We start from the raw sequence: 19411 nt of genomic DNA, 5'->3' as shown, positions 1-19411 counted from the left end.
GTAACAGAAATTGGAGAGTTAATATTCTCCTCAAAATTAATTGTTTCTTTTGAATGTTTTAAGCGATTTCGATGAAATTTTGTACATGAAAGTAAATCCGGTTGCATACTAACTTCCTGGCCGAGATTCCAGTCACCAGAGTCGCTGTAGCCTCGGCTAAATTAGTTATGTCCTCTGTTTCACAAAACCTATAAAATGTTCAAAGACTGAATGCCAAGGGTCTGTAATGCGGAAAGGCCCATCTAGTTAATATTTATGAATCGCCCACTGTTAGTAGACAATTAAACTGAGAACAAGAAGATCATGCTTGAGTAAGGGCCAAACAGCAGAAGTTGAATTCCAACATAAATATACAAAATTAGTAGTTTTATGTCATCCGGGATTTTTAAAATAATTTTTATTATTTCAGACAATTTTTATAAAAGTAATAAATAATAGTTTTTACTTTTTGTTTTAAATGTCATTATCCTAGTTTGTCCTAGATTTTGTATGATTCTTGGCAACCTTATTATACAAAATTCACACTATTTTTAATTTGTGCAAAAAATGTCACAAAAATAAATTCAGATTAATAATTAAATTTAACTGTGGAACAAATGCAATACTTTAAGTTATGAAAATCAAAGTAATTTTAATATAATATTTTCAATTTCTCATTAAGAGTTCTGGTCGTGGTGCTGTATAATATAATAACAACATAGAATAAGTATAAGTCGAGTGACAGCTGCACATGTTTTCTGATGGTATATGTGCTTCCGGTAAGTTGTCATTATATCAATTGTATGTACATTCAATACACATTTGACACTGGGAATTAGGAAAAAGTATATTGTAAACGTAGCTGGTGTGGACGCATCCATAAATGAGTTATAATGTATAATATTATTAAATCTATTTTCCTATAATTATGTATGAACGGGACGGGTACATCTAATTTATTTTCGTTATTACACTAATGATCTGCATCAATTCTAATAACTTCTTTGCGCTCAAATATGTTTTTCTTTATTTTTAAATTTTCGGTGCACATCTACAATCTCTCGCGGCAATAAATTATTCTTCTAAAGTCTTTCACGAACATTTTTTAATATATTTCTTACATAAATATAATTATTGAATATTAATTCAACTAATTTAATATAAAAACAATTCACTTTTATGTGGATGCAATAAAATTATTTCATATTATTTTTACTGTATTTTTACTCGATTTTGACCCTTTATTTAACCATTATGATCATTCACAGAAAAAACTACATGTAGTTAGTTTTTTTAGGATGAAATAATTCGATTATTATTGCAATAGTAGAAACGAATTTTCTAAAATAAAAAATTTAAACAAATATGTGACTACTTGATTATTGGCGATATTTGTGTTTTACCATGTACAAAATGTTAGGGCCTATTGAAATTTTTGGTTTGAATTATTCAGAATAATATATAAAACAATAAACATAATAAATATCAGTCGATAATTTAGTTTTGGTCGATCACTAACAGTTAAAAACAACCGTTTATTTCGAACATGATGCTAGTAAAAAGTAACGTAGATATATTTAAAGGCGTTCATATTTTCCTAGTGTACAATTGGTTGCATATAATACAATACAATGTTCAAATTATTGAACAAACTGTATTAGCTCGTCAATTGAAATATATTACAGAAATTATATGAATTATATGAATAATATTTTAAATAAGCAAATCTAAATTATTCTTGGTAGAAAATTGTAACATATATAATCCACCATATTAACTAAATAAATAACCCGAATATGATCTAATTCGTAGAAAATTTCTTAAAGAAATGGAAACCTGAAATGTTGCATGGACAATGGAAAGTCACACAAATAATAATGATTCCAAAACGAGGAAAACACAAAGAAGAACATTGACGGATTAAGCACTTGAGAGGCGCAATTTAATTATGAAGTTCTCTAATAAATATTTCCAATTGAAATATTTTTTTAGTTAAAAAATGTATCGGTTTTTGAAGTGCTGGCGTCCCGAGAAAAAAAATGTAAAAGCTGAGAGATGTGACATCCCAAGTAATAAATGTAAATTCTAATTTTCTTCAGGGTCTGTACGTTCAAATCGTGGTGCTCTCATGATTTGAGAAGTCTCGTGCGCTTATGTGATAATCCGAAGACTGAAGAGAAAAAACTTTTCTTAAAACCCATAATCCATTAAAATGGAATTATAGAGGATCATCAGTTTGGATTTCGTAGAGAACACAGTACGATAGAACAAGTTAATAAACTAGTGTTCCGTGAAAACCTGGAATGAAACATCTGATCTATATAGACATACAATTGGGATCAGGACACTCCTGTGTGGAACACCCGAATTGATGGGACTCTTCGTAGTTTTGCTTCCTTCTTTTCTATGCTTTAGGCAGAATTTCAAGACTTCATTTGTAAAGCTAATCTGTATACCAAAAAATTTCGAAGGAATACAGCTGAGTAGTATCTACTCTCTTCCAGATCTTGGCCGATAGCATCAACTAGTCCAGGATTTCCAAAATTTCTCCTGAAACGGAACACTTCACAAATTCTGAACATCTTATTTATTTTCGAGGGTAAAAATAAAAAAAAAAACCATTAATAATTTGTTATAAATAATTATTTCATTTCATTTTTACAGTTTGGGAAACCCTAATATACAGAATAGCATTCCAAATATCACTAAAAGATATGAATTTGGTTATTTAATTATAAAAAAATAAGTTTATAATACCGATGAACCGCGGTAAATTAATAAATATTTTTCTCAGTGATACAAATGAGTGGCACGGACAACATATAACGAAAAGAAACAAGAATAATAGTTTTCATTTTATTAATCTTAAAGGAATACAATGAACAATACAGTACAATAATACACGCAATAATACACACTAACATGGGAATGTTATGCAAAACACGAAAAATTCTCCATCGTCAATCTTAACCCAATTTTTTCTCTTATTAACGACAAACTGTAAAATATTAATATGCTGAAAGATTATATATATAAAGCAAAAGAATATTGATTTTTTTTGTCTATTTCTACCACTTTTGCGGTATTTATTTGCCCCCCGGAATGATTGATGTTGTTGAAATTCAACTTTCGTATCGGATTTTATGATAAATATTGTTGATTATTATTATTTCATTTTAAATATAAATATAAAATGGAATAATATCCTGATATAATATATGCAATAAACGTAATTCACATATCAATTATAACACTTTATTATTTAAAGTAATTTTTAACTTAATTTTATTGATTCAAAACATTATTATTCCAGTAATTTAATTTGCTTTTATTAATAGTAACCCTAAGATCAATATTCTTATTACGTCATGTCCGTACCAAATTAAATATATAGAAAGAGCAGAAGGTAACGTAATGTTACAATTTAAACATTTAATTATTGTATTATAAATTAAAGCAGCAACATTAAAAAAAGAAGTAACTCATAATAATAGATAGATGTAAATTAATATTCAACTCAAGAAACATTGACTTGTTGTTTTGCAAATAACCTTTGATATACAAAGATAAAATGTTGTACATTGTACAACGCTTTGTTAATATTTTTTTAAAAGCCTGACGCAACCTATAGTCCTAATTCGCACGCCATATTTTATAACTTTGTTGTCTAAATGCTAACAAAAAAGGAACGAAAAAAAAAAAGACCAGCCGCGCACTACATCTGGGGAAACTTAGTTAATACGATTATTTCATAAGAATTGAAACGTAAAATTCACACAATTATTAAATAAATGACCTTTAAACTTACTACAATTACTTTTTTCTTTAGATTATTTTCATCATTTAACAAGTTTTATTTAACCTTTTGGCAGGTAAGATGCATTTTAGGATTCTCTTTGTTAAAACTGGATACACATGTTGCATTTGCAACCAGAATCATGTTCAAGTACACTGTTTATGTTTATTTTTCAAGAATCAGTCTGATTTTGATTCCGACAACTCGCATGGCATAAACCTTCTGGCGTGTATGTTTTATTAATGTTGAAGTATAATAGTTTTTCAGGTCCTCTTGTAAATCCTCTAAATGCTGTGTATACATTTCAGAGTGTCAGTATAAATTTTACAAGCCAAACTTGTTATAAACTCACGAAGAAAGGGAAACGAGTCCACTTCTCTATTACAAACTCTCTTTTGCCACAGATTTAATTTTAACATTGTAGCGTTTACTTTATCTTGAACATGAAACAATGATATTTCTTATGCCAATTTACAGAGCCATTTCTAGTCATTTAAACAGTTTCTCAGCTCAAATATATCATTAAGAAAAACTTGAAATTCGTATCAAGTTCAAATAATCGGTTTAGAATTTTCCCTCGAGATAACCAACAAACATGGGTATAAAACAAATCTGAGTATGACTACTTCCCATTTCTTCACACATTCAAATAACTTTCTGTAAATCAGCGAACATCTTACGTGTTGTCAAAGCCTCTCTGTGTAATGCAATAATGTGTGGATATGATTATACTTTTTGATCTATCTGTGCTTATTCCAACACACCTATTCCATTTAATTTTGTTCTCTTGTATAACTTTATCCATAACATTAAAGATAACTTTTCCTGTTGTATGACCTAAATTTATTCCATTCTTTTTTTTATTTAAATATATATAATTTATTGTGAAAAAATCTATTTCTGGTTAAAGTTGAAATTATAAAAAAAAAGAAATATAATTGCGCTTTTATTCTTATATAATCAATTATTTCTAAGAACTACCTATTTGGAATGTATAAACTTATTTATAAATGAATAACAAATGGATATCTTTTATCAATTAATTATATGTAAATCCATAAACTTTAAATAGTTTAATTCAACGAAAGTATCTTGTATTGACCATTAATCTAATTAACATGTTTAGTAAATTATTAATAATCAACTTATGTTCTTATTACTTTAAAATTTCATTTATTAATTGTTATATATTACATTTCTTAGACTTTACATTGTTGTTGTGAGTTAATAATTTATAAGCCGATATATAAATCAAGAAACTACGGAGTAAGAAAAGAAAACAAATGATACTGGTATAGGAGTACCAGTTGTACTTAACTGAAACTTAATTGATAATTATATATGTTCATCAAAATAATAATTTTAATCAAATATACATAGTAATATGCTCGCTATCCATAAGAAGGCAGCTCTTCTGACAATTCAGTATTTTTCTCTGTTCAATGATAGGGTAGAATAGGTAGTTTGTGCGAATATTTTATTTATATTTTTGATGCAAATAAAAATAATACTTAATTTAATAAGTACATCTATATATGGATTTCAATGAGAATGCAAACCGTTGAGAATACAGTTGCAATCAGGATAGCAGAACTGCGGAAACGAAATCGATTATTTTTTTATATAAATTACATGCCTATACAGGATTAAACTTCTATAATTATTGTTTGTTATTCAATAATTATTAATATGCCTTAAGATCGATTAAACGAACAGTTTTTGCATGCAGTTTATGTTTTCGTAGTTTGATTTGTAATAAACAGATGTATTTTTAATCTATTTAACATTTTAAAATGTAGCAAACATTTTATTTAATACAAATTATATTAAATATTATTAAATCAATTAAGTTTCACTTTCTTATGCCGCAAATATCTATCAGGAGAGTATAGGTGAAAAGAAGATAGTATTTATTATTAATAATTGTAGATTAATAGAATTCGAAGTGTCGAAAGTTTCGAACAGGATTTTAGCAAATGCAAACGGTATAACTCGCGAGATCTTAATAATTACTTTAAAATTAAGATATATTATATAATAATACTATTTTTTGTTTGTTTTGTATATTTCTTAATATTAATTTTTACTTGATTTTTTTAAAATTTACTAGAAATAGCTACACAATTAAGAAAGAGAAATTTAATTGAATACAGGAAATATTGTACCTTCTATTATAATTAATTATAAACAAAACCCGAAAATTTTAAATTAATCTTTAACTGTTACATTTAGGTTGAAAATTATTAAAAACAAAATCAACCTACAAGTAAAATGAATATCAAAATATATTGTTTACTTCAAATATATTGATGTGCTTCCGCCCAAATAATAAAAATTATATGTATTATTTGTTTAAAAAAAATATTTTAGAAAGGAGAGATATTTTGCCTTTTTATAGATTTTTTTTGTTTCTATTTAGTTATACGCTTTGATATAGTTATACTATATATAAAATATACATAAATAAGAAAATATATACATACTTGTCCACCACTTACATTATTATGAACTTATGAGTTTAATTGTTATGTATAAAATTAAGTATCTTTATTAATTCATGAATGTAATAAATAATACATATCTTTTATTTTCTACCTTTATACATTAAAAGTGAAGTAGGATTTTTTACATATTTTTATGGTTGTAAATAGTTGAAATTTAAATATCGCGATACTCTTAAGTAACGGATTCGCGTACTAACGCGAGATGCTATCAGGAAACCAGCATATTGAAGAGTAGATCATACGCGCGTTTTGCCGAAGAAGAAAGATAGATAAAGAGGGACTGGATTCGGGGATGCGTTTAGGTCACTTTAACTGCGGCCAAGTCAACAGGAGAACAGCGATATGTGAATGTAGTTGGGTAATTGAGTCGAAGGAATGAATTGGAGGGAAAATGCAGGAATATATAAAAATGATCCCATGGGATACGACGGGAAACGTACAGGTCTCTTTATAACTGAAACCTGTATCAGGGAAGTAGGATTTGAAAGGGGGTGCGCGTCGTCAGAGTGGACATGACACCAGACGAGGCCAGGGCGATTTAAAGCGCCACTTTCTCACAGGACATCATACTTGCCTGAAGTATAAACTTCCTTCCTGTAGGATATATTCCAACGTAAATTGAAGTGGCATGAGAGCATATATTGTAAGGATAGAGAGAGTTAGTAGTTTGTATACGCAGTTCTCTTTACGCCGAGACTTGGAAACAGGAAAACAGGACTTGCAAAAATGCGAGTGTTCCAAAGGTGATAATTATCCGAGAGCGCTATAGGGGATGATGTGATTTTATTTTTACACGATTCGACCGAGTTATGACGCAACATCCGATTAGGATAACAGAATTTGGAAGAAGCGAAAAAAAATGTCCATTCCATATCTCAGTGACAAGTGAGTTGTGCAAGAGTGAGCGAGAGATTTTGAGAGATGGCAATAGGGAGGGAGGGACACAATCAATCCCTGCGGGAGTTGCGTCCAGGTCGCTTTATGACGCGACTTTCTAACAGGAACCCAGATACTGGAAGAGATTATCTTGCTCTACCGCGATATGGATTAAAAAGCTTTATATGTACATATCAATCCATACAAATATTGCTTTGTCCTTATTTATTGTCAAGAAATGTTCATTTTTTTAAATAATAATGATTATACTTGTAATAAGGGCATAATAAATTATTTATTATTATTTTTAACCTCATGAAATAAAATAAAACATAAGTTTATAAGGCATTTTTTTCTATCGTGCGGAAATAGAACACAAATACGTTTAATATTACTCTAGTATTCTTTCACTAAATGAAATTGTTGATACCAGGGTTTGATGTAAATGGATAACCTTTAATATATTTCTTATCCTGCAAATTCCATTGTTCCATAATAACGAATTTGTTTCATTACATGTCTTACTTATTTACAAATAAAAATATTTGTAAACAAGACTTTAGTACCTTTACTTACTTTCGCCAAGAAAATCCGAGTATATGGAATTAGTCCAATCAATTATTATTTTTAATTAAACAGAAATTCTAAAATATATTTCAAAAAATTCTGGGACACGTTTTTTATGTCCAATGGTTCGCAATATTATTTTCAGACTCTGATGATGTATATATATAATGGTGGTAATATTACGGTAATTGTACACATTTACTAACGTATGTAGGTTAAAATTAAAAATAATAAACATAAATATTATATACTTATATATTTTGTTTTGTAGTTGCATTCTTAAATCCCTGTCCTCCAGTTAGAGATTCCTTCGCAATAACTTTCCTTACTGATATTTCAACATTAGGGCCATCACGAATAGTTAAAACATATTTGATAATATTGTTTATTCTCATAGACAGTCAATAGTACACATAGTAAATTTCTGGAATCTGTTTGACCTTTTTCAACATCTGCTATCGGTATTTTAACGGTAAGAAGGAATTTTAGTTTTTTTTTGTATTTTAACTGCATCATTTTCCAAATTGTCTTATGCTTATATCCATTTATTAGCTATTGGTAAATGTAAGTTAAACTGGTAAATGTGTACATTTACATAACTACGTACCTTTATCATAATAGTAACATATATTTATTTATTATTATCTTGATTATCTAATAGATGATTTTTTTGTTATATTCGTAAATATTTCATCAATTGTTTTAAGTAGAGTTAAACATTATAATTAATATGCAATGACATATATTTAAATTAATTATTTCTTCGTAAATTCTGTTTCATAATTATTGGTCGATAAAAATAAAAAGTTATACACTTATTGCATTTTTTAGATTATATTTAAAAGATAGTCATTCTTATAAAATCGCATATTATTTTAGTTGTGATACTAAAAATAGTATCAAAACTATTTTAACTATTAACTATTTTTAAGTTAAAAAAAATATTTTTTGCTTCTGACAATTGATAACAGTTTTGGCTGCAAGTTAAGTATTTATACTTCATCTTGGAATATAATTTTTAAGTGCAATTCTGATATTTAGTGAAGGACTGAAAATTACATAATCATTGACATTAATGTATAGATTAATAAATTGATTTATTAGATTTTCTTATATTTAGATATATTATATTTCATTATGTTTGTTTTCTATACGAATAATAGTTAAATAAATTTTAAATAGTTAAAATTTCTAGCTTGAAAATCACTTTGAATGTTATAAATTAAAGTTTCTCTCAAATCTCTAAACAGTTACTAACAGCATTGTAGTTTTATTAAAATTAATAATACTATCTGCATCTTACCGTAATATAGTATTATTTCACTTATCTAATGAACTTAATTCTATTTACTTGTACAAATTATAATTCGTAGGTGTGAATTATCAGTATCCACTGTATTTCTAATTTATGGTGGTGCGTAATCCTCACATCGATTGTACAGGTATTGCAAATGGACCATGTAAATCAAGGCACGCTAATAAACGGGTGTTGAAAACAGTTGAAATCCCAATTAATTAAAATTCACAATGAAATTATACACGACCGTTGCTAAATTGAACAATCAAAAATTCCATTCATTAATGAAAGAAATAATGGGATAGGGAAAAAATGAAACAGAAAACATTAAAGTCAGTTAGTTTGTTTGCTTTAATAATCTATTTACTTTCTCTCGCAAAGCATGTGGTTGCTGGTGTAGAAAAAGCCAAGGTCAAAGCGGCAGCCGCCCCACCGGGTCCATCCTTCTACTTCTTCGGCGGTTCGAGATTTTATAAGGAGCTGTAGCTGACACCGACGACAGTTTGTGCAAAAAATCTAGTGACGTACGCGTCGCTGCTCAGACGAGATGGGAAACAATACATTAATTCAGGTATGTCAAGTGGTTAAAGTTAAAAACTAGTTCCATTAGTAAACCCTTAAACAAACAGAACGTGAATGAATTTAATCAATTCACCATGATGCATGTTTATTAACTACTTCCTTTGCGCAAGTTAACCGGGGGACCGTGCAAATTTCTCTTCGTCTCCTTTATTTTTGTTTAATTGCTCATCAAGTACCAAGCGTCATTGTTTGTCTCCGTGCGTCTCGTTCCCCCATCTTACATTGATTCCAATTTACTTGGTAGTTTATTAAACAATAATTGCATAATGAAGTTATTGTTTCTTCTGTATCTTCATTTAAGACGACGCAATGATTGTTTGTTTAGATTATGGTTCTCTTCCTGCTTTCTACTGTTGAATCCGACGTCGTTAAAGAGGACTTGGAGCCGGCTGAGGCAAATGGAAAATTGGAAATTATTAAGCAGATCAAGAAAGTCAACGATGATGGTTCCTATACTATTGGCTACGAGGCGGACGATGGGTCATTCAAGATCGAAAGTCGAGACGTTTTGGGAAATATCAAAGGCACCTATGGTTACATTGATGATAATGGGGAAATTAAACGGGTATCGTACAGTACTAGCAATAGTAGTGAAATATTACCACCTACTAGTGAACCTGCGTCAGTTGTTCAAAGAATTCCAGCGAAAATGAACAGAACTAAATATACAAATACTACTCCTGGTCCACCAATTACGACAACTAACGTAATTCAAGTTGTACCACGGAGAAAAGTAGAAAGCACAACTACCAGAGCTACTACCACAGATTTATACGAGAATTCAACTCCGGCTAGAATACTAGCCCAAGCTAAACCAATGTTAAGGTCAACACCGAATCCCAAAGAAGGTCAATTGTCCCGACCTGAGGTAACTATAAAACCCACTGAAATTCCTTTATATAGAAGAATACCACCGAAACCAACGCTGCTAGATGAAGATAAACCAGTAACTGAGGAGACAGAACTCCGAGGAAACCTGTTGAGGAGACAATTACCTCAAGATAAGATGTTTGATCCACGCCAGCATGCACTCAATGCTCAACAAGCGTCTGGTCACGATTCACTTGACATTTACAGTCCTTCAGTTACAACAGGTTCTCCACATCCTCTATTCACTACTATAAGACCCAGAATAGTCCCGACCACACCAGCTCCAGTAATTCATCGACCAACAATAAGATATCCTCAAATTTATCACAAACCTACTACGGATTATCCTCAAGAAAGTGCAAGTGAAGTTGCCGTTACACCAAGTCCACCGATTGTTCAAATTCCAGCGAATGAAGATGAACCACAAAGAGTGGCTCCATACGTAGAATTGAGACATCCATTCCACCGAGGTGCAATTTTAGTACCAGTTCAACATAGAAGAATCGAGGAACCGTATTATGTGAGGAGGATGCCTACTAAGTTTAAGCCAATCCCAGTTCACGTGGACGAGAATGGATTTATCAGAGAAGTCCATCAGAGGCCATTCGTTACACAATCGGATATAATTAATGAGGTTGATCAAATTAAGCCTCCAGTCAGCACGCGTGATTTCCAGAAGCTCTTGGAGCAGCTCATTCTGCGTCAAACCAATTTAGAAAAAATAAGCACCTTAACTCAAACGCGACCACAGCAGATGTACTATGAAAACACCGGACCCGTCCAATTCGTTCCACGTCCTCAGTATTATACACCGTCGCCGCCTCAAAATTACCACCCGACCAAAAGGATGACCGCCCAAGAAGAAGAATACCTCCCGGCTCCAGTAAGAGAAATGCTTCTATTGAGAATGCTTCAGCTTGCCATCAATCCTGCATTACCGCTAGAATCTTCCGATAACATTGAGTCCGCTACAACACCGATCCCAAGGAAAGACGCCATTCGAAACGTCGAAATTCTGGGCGAAGAAGAGGAACATAAGCGGCCAAGCAGAACTAAAAGGTACAAAGAGATCGAACTCGATTACTTCGATTAATTTACAAACCCAAATTTACTTCGAAAAACCGAATGAAAATTAATATTATTTAAAGTACAAGCCAAAGTGTAAAGTAAATTTGCCAAAGCGGTTTTATGTAAATACAAAATCCTAAAAACCTACCACTCCCTAAACAAAAATCTTATATAAACATATATAATTTATTTTTTTATAACATCACCAAAGCTTTTAGAAAAGTGTTACGAAAGAAACATTTTGTAGATATTTTTAATTAATTAAACATATAATTTTTATAAAACTTTATACAATTATTGAATCCTTTTTCTATTTCATCCTGTTCAAAATGTTCGTAAATAATATGCAACAACTTTATGATTTAGTTGCATCCGTGAGAACAGATCTGGCGCGATTATTTTATGAATGACGAAAAATGTCATTGTATTATAACTCGGCTTCAGGAGTTCTCGTTTCTCTAATTGTTATGTAAAGGAATGTGAAAAGTTGCGTAAATGTATGAAGTAAACGCTTTTCGCAAAAAAAAAATAATAATAATACACAGATATACACATTTTCCCAAAGATTTGTTTGTATGTTTGTATGTTTTTTTTTGCTTAAATCTTCTCGTCTATATTCATGCCATGGGAACTAAATTGTTGCATATAGTGTAACATTTTTTTTTATTCTAATCGGCGTGAGAATTACTCCAGAACGGAGTCGAGGCGCGATGCCTCTTCGACAAGCTCTTTCTCGGGCTCGAATTCGCAAGAGGTGTCCCAATCTTGAACTGAACCACTTCCCCAAGCCATGAAGAAGGTGGCTGTTGTGAGTAGCACAGCCGAGGATACCCCAAATACTAATCGCCACCAACCTGCAAACTAAAAAAAAACTTTGTATTATCAATATTCTGTCAATAAATAAGCAGTGGGTGGTATTACAGATCCATGAAGCCCTTCGGAAACTGCGTAGTTGGCTGCTAACAATCCAGCAGCTCCGATCGTTTGGCACAAACCAAAGACAGTTCCTAAATTATTATGAATATTAACGTTTATTATTTAGATATTATTATTATTATTTATTCGGTATTATTATTTACCTGCAAAATTTGGAGCTATATCTGCTGCACTCGCAAAAGCTCCTGCAGGAGTGGCTCCAGTCAACGCCAGGGCGGCCGTGTATAAAGCGGCAGGTGCTGCTGGATCGCAACCGGTGTATCCCAAAACAAACATAAGGGCGGCAGGCAGGAAGTGAGCTTCAACGAAATTAATTATTATCAAAGAAAGTTTTACTTAAAGGAGGAAACAGCGAGTCATACAAATGTAAACGAAGAACTTCCGGGCGGTAGTTGTAGAGACAAGTCCAGATCCTCGCACGTGATCCACCACGATTCCGAAAGTAATTGCAGCGAAAAAGTGGCCGATATGCGGTAGAGACGCCAAAACATCTTCCTACAAAAAAAAATACGAGTCAGGCATATTTTATTCCTATTAGTGTATAATTTTACGACGAGTAAAGAAGTAATCATTCGACAGTCTACTGTAATAATCAAGCGTATTTAATTTCCGGGAGTGCGTGCATTTCTTTTCTTTCTTCAAACTGAATTCTGTGAAATGACGATGAGTTGCACAACTGAATTTTCTCTTTTACTGAGGAGAACCACGGAAAATCGACACTAAACATTTTTATGCTCAAGTAATATCTACAAATTAATTGCTTTTGCATTTACATTTCACATTCAAATGGTAAAACATTTAACGTTTAATTATAAATAAATGGCAAATATTACTTTCAAAACTATTACTGTTTTTATTAGAATTTTATTTCAAAATAATTATAAATGTAAGTTTATATTATTATTATAATAATAAAAGAAATAATATATCTAAATATTTCAGTGTGAAAAGAAAACAGTGTAAATATATATTGTTCTCTCGTTCAATATTATTTACTTATAGAAATTTAAAAAATATTATGTTTCACAAATAGTAATACTTACGTATGCAATAGAGAATCCATACACCAATTTCAAGTATTTAGTAACGCCAAGCATCAATGTAGCATCTGCCCATTGACTTCCGACAACAGCAATTCCGCAAGACCAGGCGGGTTTCGATAACAAAAGATTACGCCAAGGAAGACATCGGTGTTCCTGAAGAATAGTGGTAAAATAATTGATTATCGTGTATAAATATGATTTAAATTTGTTGCTTACGTCACGGATTGGTCTATTTGGATTCAAACGTTCTTCTACGAATCGCCACCAAAGGAAGTACCAAATGACTGCGAAAAACGCTATTGCATAACTTAACCAATCGCGACCAAGAGATCTCACTAGTGCAGTTCCCAGTAATCCAACAACAGCGTAACCTAAATTTACGGCTAAAAATTCATACGAATAAATGTTTGCAGTAAAATTTTTGAAAAAATAAATTACTTAATAAAAGTCAATTAAAACATCTCCATTATCTATTAAGTTAAGTAGTTAAGTTAAGAATTTATTTATGATTTTACGAATTTCAATTATTAAAATATTGTTCGAATAAAATTTATTAGGATCATATTTCATGGAATATTCATAGTACGTTCAAAACCATAGATATATTCTATTTCTAATTAAAGATAAAAAAAAATATATATAAATATTACAGTGTAGTTTAATTTATTAAAAAAATATTATTATCGTAACCTTAATAATATTTGTCTCTACGTTAGGAATTGTACTTTACAAATCATTGGGTTTTCTGTTTTTCCAAAAAATATTATTTAAAAATCCAAACTTTTTAATATTTAGTTTTCAAGTTATAATATTTTTAGAACGTGCAATAAAACAAATAGTATGAGATGTTTCAAAGTTTTTGTTTTAATAAATTAAAATATTCGATTTTCGCAATAATTATGTCACATATTAGATTTTTTACGTAAATACTTAGATTTTTTCAATGATGCCCATTGCGCCCATTAAGGTAAATAATATTAGTTAAGTCACGCGAATATACCCAATCATCAGTTTAAGAATGGGACGGTTTTCACATTTACACAGTTATTATTTTATTGTTGTTTTGCAACCATCACGAAGATCAATAAGCAGTACTGCTTTATTTAGTGCAATGGCCGACGGTGAGAAATTATATCCCACGCTATTATGTCCATGCAAATTATATTAAGAAAATTATTCTGATGTGGGTGTGCGGAAGCAAATTACTTTTTATGAAGAATTAAATAAAGTTTTGATTCATGAAATGTTGATAATTAAACAGAGAAATCTTATTAATATTAACTTTTTTTTATTACCTGTATATGTAGAAACAAATGCACTTAATTGCTTGGGCTTGAACCATGTGACGGCTAATGTATGAGCAGCAGGCCAAGTGGCACCCTTTAAGCACAAAAATAACATTGCATATTTTTACAGGTATATTTTCCTTCACCATGAAAACTCCTTGCAGAATCCTAATGAATACATGGCATGGTGTTAACCAAGCAGCAGGTACCATCAACGCGGAGACGCCTGCACCCAAAACGCCGGCCCCGAATAATCGTTCCGCTCCGACCCTTGCAGCAATCCTACTCGCAGCCAAAGGAGATATCAAAGTACCCCACATATAGGCTTCTCTTAATACCGACTCTGTTTTGTCTGTCCTGGTCATTGGAATCTTTAATAACAATTAATATAATTTCAGAGTATTGAATTGAATGAAAATTTACCTCGATATGCGGTATCGATCTGACTGCATGCACCTGGCTTCGATTGGTATCCGGTGGTTGGCAATACCTGGTGATATAGCTGGTGTTCTCGACATACTCTGCAAATTCGGCAGCGGAGTAAGTGGATGTGATGTTCGCCCTTAAGGTCACCGATGCTGATTGCTCGATGACGCCGCAAAGAACAAATCCGGTGATCACGAAGGCGACTAGCAATTGGCGCGACCCAATCTGTCCTGCAATTTACATATTGTTATTACTGGGTGTTACTGTTTGAAACGACTGCTGCGATTCTAATCGTTTACTACCGTTCGAGATTTTGGCAGGTTTCGGTACTTGGATGCTGCTACCTTGTCTCACGCTTGGCAAACCAGGTGACATGATCGTCGTGTGTGCCCAAATAACAAAAACAAACGAAAGCGGTCAACCGGTGCAACGGACGAGATCTTACTAAATTGCTAAATTGGACTTAAATTACTTTAGTGGCTTGGACTTCCTCTATGCGCGTATAGCCAAACTCACTCGACACGCTCACAAATACCACTAATTTTGAATTAATATATGGTGACTACAATAGTCTTTGCTCATAATGTAAAAATATTAATTATGTAGGTTTTTGACTATATTAAACAACTTATTGGGAAATAAAGAAATTTAAACAATCCCTGGTTTAGACTGACTACAGTTATTTATATTAATTATGATAATAAAAACTTGTTACTACAAATAAACATTTTTTTCTTATTGTGTAAATCTTGTTATGTTTCTGTTATTTATATATTATGAAAAATATTTAATATTTTTGTTACTTTGCAGAGATTGTATATAATTTTCAATGTCTAAAGAATGTCACATGAAATAGTTGGCTTACAATAATATTTTCGGATCTACAAAATCTAGTGTTTAGAAACTAAGGTAACGAATGTCAGACGTCAAAATTTATTTTTTTCGTAAATCGTATTTTTTTCGCTAGCACTTTCGGTCCGTTAGATTTTTTTTATAATGGGGGACAATGATGGGGCTGACAACGACGATGCAAGCTCGAGAAAAGATGGATCTACTACCTACCACTCAGGTCCAGTCACACGGAATCCATTCTTGAATTTTTTGAGAGAGTACCGTCTCAGTAATGGTAACAAAAAAGTAGTGGATATAGCAATCGAGGGCGGTAAACTTTGGCGGAAGATGGATGAGTCCGAGAAAAGCAAGTACAAGATCATGGCGAGCAAGGTTGGTCGGAGGCATGGTCGAAGAAGGAGGAGACATGGTCGTAGTAGAAGCAGAAGGCGACGACGTCGCAGGTCCAGGCGGTAAATTTGATCTGTATAGTGAGAAGAAGACCCCTAAAATCTGACGTGTGCATGTGAAATTAGTTGATTGTCAAAATTTATGCGGATATGATTAATTGAGAAAGTTTAAATTGATTTTAATAAATATTTGTAAAAACATGTCTGTTCAAACTTATTTAGTATTTTATTTATTTAATCAAAAGAAAACAATTATTTTATTTGAAGTTGATATATAAATCCTTTTAAACGTTTCATCAATCTAGAAAAAGACTTTCGAATGCATATATATATACTTTACCTAACAAATTGTGGGAATAATAAAATACAAAAAAGTTATTTAAATACATGCATGTACTATCCCGTTTTTGTAAGGGGAAGCTGTTCTTGATTGTTCAGACCTCTATTCTATTTTAAACTGCTTTATAGACTGCAGTCTTTGTTTGCCTCACATACTTATATTGCAGCAGTAACGGAAAGATTCCTCTGGGAATAGAGACTCTAACACCAACCATGCTCTCTCGCCAAACATCACTTTCATCGACTCTTCATAATTATGTTTTTTTTGTGCGTACACACAATGTACCACCTTTTGAACATGCCTAGTGAGACATTATTATAATTTTCTAGAAAATGTCCAGGAAAAAGGAATTATCCTTTAATTTGGTTGATATGTTACAAGCATATATATTTTTATAGTCCATACCATCCGATGTTAATTCAGTTGACAAAGTTGCCTGATTCAGTTGTTTAAAACTTTGTTGAGTCTAGAAATTTCTGGCCCCTCGTAGAGTTTAGAATCCATGGAATTGGTTGTACTACCGCGATCCTTCACGTTTAGTACTAGTACTAATTTTCTCTGTTGCTCAGTCTACGCTTATTGTTACATTCAGGTGTGTTTGGTTGCATATATTGCAGAAACAAATTAATTTAAATTTTAAAAGCCACTGGAACCTCGGCTTGAATTGTCTGTACTATGTTTTTTAGAACCTGTGAATTTGTACAGGCTAAGTGTAGAACAAGTAAAAAGAAATAAAAAGAAATAATTTTATAAAGCAGATTATATTATATATTAAAATTATATTATATTATGTTATATTTTAGCATACCATTGCAAGCAACCGCCCTTTCGGCATTTTAACAATTTTATTTTAAACGTCAATAGTTAAAAGTGCCGAATGATGTGTAATTTTGACAAAGAATCTAGGGTTGATGTTGTCAATAACGTGTATGGATCGTGGTATAGTTCCGGCTCATGGATTCCTGAATCGTAGAAGGATTTTGCACATTGATTTTCTTTTGAATTGAACGAATCTTAGTTATAAATATAACATTTAAAAATACATTTTTACCTCTACAAATTAACTTTTTTTTTAGCTTTTATTGTTCATTCACAACCTGCCAACATCTCGGGCTATAAGTTGAATGCTTTTGTCAGACAGAAAAAAAAAGAAAATAAAAACAGAAAAAAACAAAATAAAAACATGGAGCGGAACGATTTCCCGTCGGAAATCTTCCTATAAACAAATATAAATTTAACTAAAAAAGAATAACTCGATGACAATAATAACGCAAATAAAAATTGATTTTGACTGCACTATGAAAATCTAAACAATAAAAATAATTTTTAATTTCTAAAGGGGAGGTCGAGAGTGTTGTGTCTCTTTAGTCTGTGGGGGGTGTCACTATTGTCTAGGAGGGATAACGCGAGACTGTTGGGGTGGTTTTCCAGTCTGTTTTGATAACGGACACTGAATATGGGGATTTCACTTTTAACAGTGTTCATGTCTAGGTCGTTGTGTATTGTGTCATTCGTCACGTACCAGGGGAAATTAAATTTAATATAGAGATTATGCTAATTTCCTAATACATTAATAATGTACCATTTCGGTTTACTAAGTTGTTAATTAGTTTTCTCTTTATTTCTTTATAAATATTTAATTAAACTGTCAACGTTTTTCGTCACCAGCATTTGTATACCAGACAAATGGTTTCTTAAATATTTGAAATTACACATTTGGTAATTAGCGCTATTATCGGTAAATGTCAAAAAATATTTTTTTATTTTGGAATTGTGTAGTCTATCCTCTTTACTCTCATCAGAACAATTATATAATGATTATACTGTAAACAAGAAGTGAACAATTTATTCTAGTCCGCATTGCAGATCATTTCCTGTTACACCATCCGAAAAGAGCGAAATGGAAGCGGAAAACGTACATATTTAAAAACCCGTTTTGTTACAATAAATCTGTTCACGCCACTTAGATCTCAACATTATAATGTCTGTACTACTGAGAATTATTTAATCCACGACTTTATGTAACCACGAAATTCCTTCGTGTTAATCCCATTGCGTGTTGACATAAATTTCAGCTAAAAGTTGCAGCTACACATTAATTTGCAACTTTCACCAGTTTCAATGACATGTTTTCAAACTATAATAATAGATTATTAAGCGCGCTCGCTCTGTCTTTAATTGCATATATTAATTCGGCGAAATCATTTTAGTTAATTTCCCATAATTGTGTGTATTCAGATCAAAGATTGTGAGTTATTTGATAATTAATAAGTATATCGTCTATAATATATTTAGTTATATTAATCGTGAGAATTATAATATGGTTTTGTATGTTTTTTTTTCCTTCAACTTTACATAACAAAATCAATGAATAAATTATGCTCCAACAGAGAACATTGTTAATAGAAGTTTTCCATTTGTAGTGGAGAGAGAAATTGATTGGTACAATTTCACTTTCGTGTAACAATAAACAACAAAGAGAAATTTCGCTGTCGTTAATTATAATAACGCATTGGAAACAGGAAACAAGCCATTTTTTTCTGTGGCCATTGAAGTGCGTACTTATCTTTCTTCGCTTATTTTATTTAATACATTCATTA

At 31.4% G+C, this 19411-nt stretch overlaps 3 protein-coding genes across 3 annotated transcripts; 2 read left to right on the top strand and 1 right to left on the bottom strand.

Moving 5' to 3' along the window:
• Positions 1-9414: 9414 nt before the first annotated feature.
• LOC108566276 lies at positions 9415-11785 on the top strand. The gene is made up of 2 exons (XM_017926084.1): positions 9415-9590; positions 9927-11785. Exons 1-2 carry the CDS (start codon positions 9567-9569, stop codon positions 11562-11564), a joined length of 1662 nt encoding a protein of 553 aa, XP_017781573.1. The 5' UTR covers positions 9415-9566; the 3' UTR covers positions 11565-11785.
• A 343-nt stretch (positions 11786-12128) lies between these two features.
• LOC108566277 (sialin-like) lies at positions 12129-15802 on the bottom strand. Its single transcript, XM_017926085.1, has 10 exons — positions 15533-15802; positions 15228-15460; positions 14951-15175; positions 14814-14898; positions 13735-13901; positions 13519-13671; positions 12838-12970; positions 12619-12774; positions 12461-12546; positions 12129-12400 (listed from the first exon to the last, which is right to left on the bottom strand). The coding sequence occupies exons 1-10, from the start codon at positions 15603-15605 to the stop codon at positions 12224-12226; spliced, it is 1488 nt and encodes a 495-aa protein (XP_017781574.1). The 5' UTR covers positions 15606-15802; the 3' UTR covers positions 12129-12223.
• A 241-nt stretch (positions 15803-16043) lies between these two features.
• On the top strand, positions 16044-16670 carry LOC108566278 (protamine-like). The gene is made up of 2 exons (XM_017926086.1): positions 16044-16139; positions 16198-16670. The coding sequence occupies exon 2, from the start codon at positions 16227-16229 to the stop codon at positions 16536-16538; it is 312 nt and encodes a 103-aa protein (XP_017781575.1). The 5' UTR covers positions 16044-16139; positions 16198-16226; the 3' UTR covers positions 16539-16670.
• Positions 16671-19411: the final 2741 nt, after the last annotated feature.

The sequence above is a fragment of the Nicrophorus vespilloides genome, unplaced genomic scaffold (assembly GCF_001412225.1).
Source record: "Nicrophorus vespilloides isolate i.1.1-1 unplaced genomic scaffold, Nicve_v1.0, whole genome shotgun sequence".
NCBI classification, from domain to species: Eukaryota; Metazoa; Arthropoda; class Insecta; order Coleoptera; family Silphidae; genus Nicrophorus; species Nicrophorus vespilloides.
Note: the sequence above shows the minus strand (reverse complement) of the source record. Positions and strands in the feature narration are given on the sequence as shown.

Excerpts from the sequence above, each read along its gene's own strand:
- LOC108566276 (XM_017926084.1), top strand. The coding sequence starts at position 9,567 with ATGGGAAACAATACATTAATTCAG. Across the intron at positions 9,591-9,926 it reads GAAACAATACATTAATTCAG|ATTATGGTTCTCTTCCTGCT; the intron begins GTATGTCAAGTG and ends TTGTTTGTTTAG.
- LOC108566277 (XM_017926085.1), bottom strand. The coding sequence starts at position 15,605 with ATGTCACCTGGTTTGCCAAGCGTGAGACAAGGTAGCAGCATCCAAGTA. Across the intron at positions 13,672-13,734 it reads CAAATAGACCAATCCGTGAC|GAACACCGATGTCTTCCTTG; the intron begins GTAAGCAACAAA and ends ACTATTCTTCAG. Across the intron at positions 12,775-12,837 it reads GAAGTTCTTCGTTTACATTT|CTCACTTCCTGCCTGCCGCC; the intron begins GTATGACTCGCT and ends ATTTCGTTGAAG.
- LOC108566278 (XM_017926086.1), top strand. The coding sequence starts at position 16,227 with ATGGGGGACAATGATGGGGCTGACAACGACGATGCAAGCTCGAGAAAA.